We start from the raw sequence: 7,849 nt of genomic DNA on the forward strand, positions 1-7,849 counted from the left end.
GGGGGGGGGGCCGGTCCCTGAAAACAAGGCCCCGCGGTGAGGAGGGGGGACGAAGCCTTAAAGCGGCCGGTCCGCAGTAGCTGCGGGTCTGAGGCTTAGAGGATGAGGAGTTTGGGGGCCGCCAGGAATGGGCCCTCTGGGGCTGGGCCCTCGTTCCCTCTCCTCGCATGGCCGTTGGGCTGGGCGCCCGACAACGCTAATAGTTACTTGAAAAAGTATGCCAACTGCTCCTGACAGACTGGCCTCTGCGCCCGGCCCTGCTATTATTTGTTAGTTCCATTTCGCAGCGCCGAGCTTGGAGTCTGATCGCTCGGCCGAGTAGGGCCTTAGGGTAACCTCGACGGAATGGAGGCATGTTCAGCACTTCCGGCTGCTTGGGGTCCTCTCCATTCTACCCCGGCACTAGACGAAGTGTCTTACTCCGCCAGGGTGGGGCCGGGCTCGCCCACCAGAGCTCTGTCTTGCGATTTCTGGGATATCCTATTGTCTCTTCTGGACAAACGCGGGACGCTCACAGGGCACCAGGCATTCCGTCAGCTCCACAGCCACGCACCTCTGAGCCTCATCTCCTTGCGTCTCTCTCTGCAGAGAAACGATGGTTAAATAAGACCCCTATTTGGTTTATTCCATTTTGCTGTAGTCCTGGGTTTGGTCCTAGTTAACTGTCCCTTTTTACAATGTCTAGAAACCAATGCCACAAGGAGCTATGAGACGTGTATTGTAGTGTCTTAATGTGTGTGTGTGCTGCTCTGCTCCCCATCTCCTAAGAAAAATGCCAAAAACCAAAAGTAATTTAATAGAATGTGAAGATGTTGAATAGTGCTATCTCCTGTTATAAAATCGTTAACTGGTTAAAGCCAGTCTTTATTTTTTCTTCTATCTCTGTCTGATCTTGTGCTTCTATCACCTCCATTTTACCGTTGCTGCGATTTTAAGAGTCAGACATATTGGCTCTGGGTTTCTAGAGCATCTTGGCTTCTAGTGCATTCTGATCCAATGGCATTTACTGCCTACCAAAAATGGGCTAATGATGTGGATTTAAGATTATTCTAACAAAAATATAACTTTTCCAAGATCTGTTGCTGTTTTTCTGTTGAAAATGATTGGGTAGAATATACATTGATATGAAATGTGAAAATTTTTGCTTGTGACTCCTTAGTCCGAAGATAGTTCTGCCAGGTAAATTTTTTTTAAAGTCTTTTTTCTTTTCAGGCTGTCTTTTAGTCAAGATGAGTGATAAGCCAGACTTGTCAGAAGTGGAGAAGTTTGACAGGTCAAAACTGAAGAAAACTAATACTGAAGAAAAAAATACTCTTCCTTCAAAGGAAAGTAAGTCATGGGGGGGTTCTAGTGGAAACAAACAATAGAGAAAGTTAATAGGTTCACTAAATAAACCTATTTTCTAGGAACTTTTTGCCACAAAGTAAGCAATAATTAGAGTACCGTGGTATTTAATATAACAGTTAAAAATATCAGATAGTTATCTTCCTACTTGGGTTATATAAGCAGTACTCACATAAGTCTTAATAAGAATGAGGGAAACCTAGTTTCTTATTGGAAAATTACTAAAAACCACCTTAAAATCAATCTTGAAACATTGGATTTAATACTATAAAAACCTTAGTCTTGTTCACTTTATGCTTATTAGACATTTTTCTGCATCCATCAATTTGGATCAGTGATCTTACCAAAGCCATGCAAATGTTGCAGTTTTGGCCTTTTTTACCTGGTGATGAGATAAAGAAGATGGGCAAGTTTAGATCTTGGGTGCAATTAAGGCTCCCAGACTCAAGGGATAAGTGATCACTTTTGCCCTCCAGAAATACAGCCTGCTGGAGAAACTCCAATTGTATTTGCAGAAGTTGAGGGGAACTTTTTGTCTTTTTAGTTTTAAGAGTTCCAAAGTCAGCTAAAATTGTCTGAAAAGGTATAACTTCCTAGTTGTATATGAATAGATAAATCCAAAGAAATTCCTTCATATCTCAGTCTTGAATCATCTATGAAAAAATGGTAACAGCATATCTCTGTCTCTCAAATAGGAAGAAATACTCCACAGTTATAGATTCTAATGAATATTCAGGTAATTAACATACACACATACATACACACATCCTATTGTGAGGATTTGTGGTTAATGACTTGGCATTCTAAATTTAAAGCATGTATACAGACTTTGATGACTCAGCAAGGAGCTCTTTTGGAAGAAACTGAACTTAACTTTAGGAAAATATGGTCTTAATTTGTGTTTGTTTGTCTTCCCAGCCATCCAGCAGGAGAAAGAGTGTGTTCAAACATCGTAAAATGGGGATCTCCTCCCAACAGCAGATTTCAACATTACCTGAGAGTCTTGGTTTAGGCCTGTTTTTTGTAAACCCATGTGTCTATAGAGATTTTAGGCATCTTCGGATGTCTTCTCACCTATGTTCCCTGGCTAAGAAGTCAGAGGTAGCCAATGTTTCCTTAAATTCATTTTTATACTTACCATTGGTGCATATGTTCCAAATGACAGATGCTGTCAGTAATCTCACCATTGATGACCTTTGTGTATGTAGTTCTTGCATAAGCCTGTTTTAACCTGCTATGATGGGTACCTCCATTGCTTCATAATCTTCATGAAGTTGCATGCTTTTGCAGCTTTTCACAGTTTATTTTCATTTCTAATGTAGTAATAAAGCAACCAATATAATCATTATCTTGAGACTCCTGTGGTTGACTCTTGGCGGTCTTCTAAGTGATGAAAAGTACACAAGGATATACTTTTCAGCCAGACAGAATGGTTGAAGGAAAACTGTTTTAGTAGATTATTCATGTGGGAAATTTTCACTTTTCTCCAGGCCTCATGGATCCTGATTTGGAGATGCTAGGTGCTTTTTGTTAGAGTTGGAATCATAGAGTTAGAGAAACTTGGGAAGGAAGGTCATGTGGACTAACCCCCTTATTTCAGAATGAAGAAAGGAAAATACAAAGTCTGAGGTGATCTGCTCAAGATGAATATTAAAGCAGAGTTCTCTTGCCTTCTTGAAAGTATTTTTCAACTTAATGGAATGGGTCACCCAAGGCTGGGATTGGATGGGGAAGGGGCAGGAGGCACTTGCTAACATGCACTGTACTAAGCATAATATGCCTTCTGTGGATCATAAACTCCTATCCAATAGCTGTTAATGACCTGTAGTGGAGAACTTCTGGTTTGGTTCTTGTGTAAAACAGAATTTGCTGTCTTAGGAACCAAGCATTTTTGGTGTTCATGGTGAACGTAAGTGCTATGGACTGAATTGTGCCCCCCAAATTTGTATGTCGAAGCCCTAACCCCAGTGTGATTATATCTAGAGGTAGGTTCTTTAGGAAGTAGTTAAGGTTAAAAAAAGGTCATAAGGGTCAGGTTCTAATCCAATAGGATTGTGGCCTTAAGAAGAAGAGGAGGAGTGAGAGAAAGAGGGAGAGAGAATGAACGTGTGCGCAAGAGAGATCACTGCCATGTGAGGACACAGTGAGAAGGCAGCTGTCTGCAAGCCAGGAAGAGTGCCCTCACCAGAAACTGACCTTGCAGGACCTTGACCTAGGACTTCTAGCATACAGAACTGTGAGAAAATAAATTGTTTAAGCCACACAGTCTATGATATTTTTGTTATTGTAACTTGAGCTGACTAATACAATAAGGAATACATATAAATGCACATGTCCCAACCCATGCCCTTAATACTTTTATCATTTTTAATTTATTCAAGTCAATTACATATAACCTCACCAATTAGAAGTGTTGGCATTTATGTATACTGTATAACCATCCAGACTGTGGCTCTATTAATCTGGATTGTGAGCTTTTTCTACAAAAAAAACTAAATAAATTATGCTTTTAGCACCTATTTGCAATCTCAAATATTGTTCTTACCTCCCTTTCTAAGGGCTCATATTCTTAATCACTGAGGTTACAGGACGTGGAATCCATTTTTTTCTGCTATAGGATAAAGTTCCACATGCAAAACAGTAGGTGGATCAACTTTGATCAAGTGCTGATGAGGTGACATAATCACAGGGCTTAGTGTAGCCAGAGGATTTGAATCTTGGAAGTAACCATGTTGGTCACCAGTAACTTACCTCCTATCTAAAACAGTTGTCTAATAGTCATTCTGCCCCTTACAATGACATGGTATTTACACTGTGCCCAAAATTGCCTACCTTTAGCTCCTATCCAACAGTCCTCAGACAGTTTTTTTGGATACTTTCACAAGGTGATTAATCTGTCCTCCAGTATTTGAAGTCAGCTGCTGTGTGCCTGCCCTCATACCTCCAAGTCTTCTCCAGGAGACATCTCTCAGATCCTTTGGACCCAAGTCACATGGATGGGGAACCATGCTGATTGCATGTTAGGTGTGCTCAAGTTTCCTCATTATCAGATTTCTTTGGGTTCTGATCCTATCATCCAAAACATATGCTCTCCTTTCAGTGTTGCTACTTGCAAATTTGATAAAAGTGCTATATATCTATGATAGATCCAACAGCCTCTGCATTTGTATACTAATCCAACTCAAGATTAGACCCATTTCAAAGGGCCTAAAGGAAAGCATGAATATTGTCAGGTAAGCTGGAATTGGACGTTAACTCCCAGTGTTCAATTACATTTGGTACCTATCCTTTTCCTTAAGGCATTAATTCTACCCTGGGTAGTATAAGTGGTAAACTGAGTGGGAGCAGATGAAAGGCACATGATGAAGGTGAAATATGTGTAGTTGCAAAGTGAATATTTACACAAGTTGGGAAAAACAATTGCTTACCTACTGTAGTTTTGTCCTGTATTTTTTTAAATGACATGGGGCTATTCTTTTTTTTTTTCCCATTTATTTATTTTATTGCATTTTAGGTTTTGGGGTACATGTGAAGAACATGCAAAATTGTTGCATAGGAACACACGTGGCAGTGTGATTTGCTGCCTTCCTCCCCATCACCTACATCTGGCATCTCTCCCCCTGCTATCTCTCCCCAGCTTCCCACCCCAAACCGTCCCTCACCTATTTCCCCCCTACTGACCCCAATGTGTAGTGCTCCCCTCCCTGTGTCCATGTGTTCTCATTGTTCAACACCCGCCTATGAGTGAGAACATGCGGTGTTTGATCTTCTGCTCTTCTGTCAGTTTGCTGAGAATAATGGTTTCCAGGTTCATCCATGTCCCTACAAAGGACCCAAACTCATCGTTTTTGATGGCTGCATAATATTCCATGGTGTATATGTGCCACATTTTCCCTATCCAGTCTATCGTCGATGGGCATTTGGGTTGGTTCCAGGTCTTTGCTATTGTAAACAGTGCTGCAATGAACATTTCGTGTGCACGTCTCCTTATAGTAGAACGATTTGTAATCCTTTGGATGTATACCCAGTAATGGGATTGCTGGGTCAAATGGTATTTCTATTTCTAGGTCCTTGAGGAATCGCCACACTGTCTTCCACAATGGTTGAACTAATTTACACGCCCACCAACAGTGTAAAAGTGTTCCTATTTCTCCACATCCTCTCCAGCATCTGTTGTCTCCAGATTTTTTAATGATCGCCATTCTAACTGGCGTGAGATGGTATCTCAATGTAGTTTTGATTTGCATTTCTCTGATGACCAGTGATGATGAGCATTTTTTCTTATGTTTGTTGGCCTCATGTATGTCTTCTTTTGTAAAGTGTCTGTTAATATCCTTTGCCCACTTTTGAATGGGCTCGTTAGTTTTTTTCTTGTAAATCTGTTTTAGTTCTTTGTAAATTCTGGATATCAGCCCTTTGTCAGATGGGTAAACTGCAAAAATTTTTTCCCAATCTGTTGGTTGCCGATTCACTCTAATGACTGTTTCTTTTGCTGTGCAGAAGCTGTGGAGTTTGATTAGGTCCCATTTGTCTATTTTGGCTTTTGTTGTCAATGCTTTTGGTGTTTTGGTCATGAAGTCCTTGCCTACACCTACGTCCTGAATGGTTTTGCCTAGATTTTCTTCTAGGGTTTTTATGGTGTTAGGTCTTATGTTTAAGTCTTTAATCCATCTGGAGTTAATTTTAGTGTAAGGTGTCAGGAAGGGGTCCAGTTTCTGCTTTCTGCACATGGCTAGCCAGCTTTCCCAACACCATTTATTGAACACGGAATCCTTTCCCCATTGCTTGTTTTTGACTGGTTTGTCAAAGATCAGATGGTTGTAGATATGTTGTGTTTCCTCTGAGACCTCTGTTCTGTTCCATTGGTCTATATCTCTGTTTTGGTACCAGTACCATGCTGTTTTGATTACTGTAGCCTTGTAGTATAGTTTGAAGTCCGGTAGTGTGATGCCCCCCGCTTTGTTCTTTTTGCTTAGAATTGACTTGGCTATGCGGGCTCTCTTTTGGTTCCATATGAAGTTTAAGGTGGTTTTTTCCAGTTCTGCGAAGAAGGTCATTGGTAGCTTGATGGGGATAGCATTGAATCTGTAAATTACTTTGGGCAATATGACCATTTTCACGATATTGATTCTTCCTAACCATGAACATGGAATGTTTCTCCATCTGTTTGTGTCCTCTCTTATTTCGTTGAGCAGTGGCTTGTAGTTCTCCTTGAAGAGGTCCTTTGCATTCCTTGTTAGTTGTATTCCTAGGTATTTTATTCTCTTTGTGGCAATTGTGAATGGAATTTTGTTCTTGATTTGGCTCTCTTTAAGTCTGTTATTGGTGTATAGGAATGCATGTGATTTTTGCACATTGATTTTGTATCCTGAGACTTTGCTGAACTTGCTTATCAGTTTCAGGAGGTTTGGTGCTGATACAATGGGGTCTTCTAGATATACAATCATGTCGTCTGCAAATAGAGACAATTTGACTTCCTCCTTTCCTATTTGAATGCTCTTTATTTCTTTTTCTTGCCTGATTGCTCTGGCTAGAACTTCTAATACTATATTGAATAGCAATGGTGAGAGAGGGCATCCTTGTCTGGTGCCACATTTCAAGGGGAATGCTTCCAGTTTTTGCCCATTCAGTATGATATTGGCTGTTGGTTTGTCATATATAGCTTTTATTATTTTGAGATACGTTCCATCGATACCTAGCTTATTGAGGGTTTTTAGCATAAAGGGCTGTTGAATTTTGTCAAAGGCCTTCTCTGCATCAATTGAGATAATCATGTGGTTTTTGTCTTTGCTTCTGTTTGTGTGGTGAATTACGTTTATCGACTTGCGTATGTTGAACCAGCCTTGCATCCCCGGGATGAAGCCTACTTGATCATGGTGGATAAGCTTTTTGATGTGCTGTTGCAATCGGCTTGTCAGTATTTTATTGAAGATTTTTGCATCTATGTTCATCATGGATGTTGGCCTGAAGTTTTCTTTTCTTGTTGAGTCTCTGCCGGGTTTTGGAATCAGGATGATGTTGGTCTCATAAAATGATTTGGGAAGAATTCCCTGTTTTTGTATTGTTTGGAATAGTTTCAGAAGAAATGGTACCAGCTCCTCTTTGTATGTCTGATAGAATTCAGCTGTGAACCCATCTGGACCTGGGCTTTTTTTGGGTGGTAAGCTCTTAATTTCTGCCTCAACTTGAGACCTTGTTATGGGTCTGTTCAGGGTTTCGGCTTCTTCCTGGTTTAGGCTTGGCAGGAGGCAAGTGTCCAGGAATTTATCCATTTCTTCCAGGTTTATTAGTTTGTGTGCATAGAGTTGTTTGTAATAATCTCTGATGATGGTTTGAATTTCTGTGGAATCTGTGGTGATATCCCCTTGATCGTTTTTTATTGCATCAATTTGGTTATTCTCTCTTTTCTTTTTTATTAATCTGGCTAGTGGTCTGTCTATTTTGTTGATCTTTTCAAAAAACCAGCTCCTGGATTTATGGATTTTTTGAAGGGTTTTTTGTGTCT

General features: G+C 40.4%; 1 protein-coding gene across 5 annotated transcripts; it reads left to right on the top strand.

The window, feature by feature from the left end:
* Window positions 1–49: 49 nt before the first annotated feature.
* Window positions 50–2,692, top strand: LOC116547439 (thymosin beta-15A). Of its 5 annotated transcripts, none has more exons than XM_032273392.1 (3): window positions 50–215; window positions 1,213–1,329; window positions 2,263–2,692. In XM_032273392.1, the coding sequence occupies exons 2-3, from the start codon at window positions 1,230–1,232 to the stop codon at window positions 2,298–2,300; spliced, it is 138 nt and encodes a 45-aa protein (XP_032129283.1). In that variant the 5' UTR covers window positions 50–215; window positions 1,213–1,229; the 3' UTR covers window positions 2,301–2,692. The 5 variants fall into 5 exon arrangements, with proteins under 5 accessions (XP_032129283.1, XP_032129286.1, XP_032129285.1 ...); XM_032273395.1 differs by lacking the exon at window positions 50–215 and adding an exon at window positions 327–351; XM_032273394.1 differs by lacking the exon at window positions 50–215 and adding an exon at window positions 509–532.
* The last annotated feature ends 5,157 nt before the right edge of the window (window positions 2,693–7,849 follow it).

This window comes from Sapajus apella, unplaced genomic scaffold, assembly GCF_009761245.1.
Source record: "Sapajus apella isolate SASKATOON/1434 unplaced genomic scaffold, GSC_monkey_1.0 scaffold3165, whole genome shotgun sequence".
NCBI classification, from domain to species: Eukaryota; Metazoa; Chordata; class Mammalia; order Primates; family Cebidae; genus Sapajus; species Sapajus apella.

Excerpts from the sequence above, each read along its gene's own strand:
- LOC116547439 (XM_032273389.1), top strand. Across the intron at positions 1,330-2,262 it reads TACTCTTCCTTCAAAGGAAA|CCATCCAGCAGGAGAAAGAG; the intron begins GTAAGTCATGGG and ends TTGTCTTCCCAG.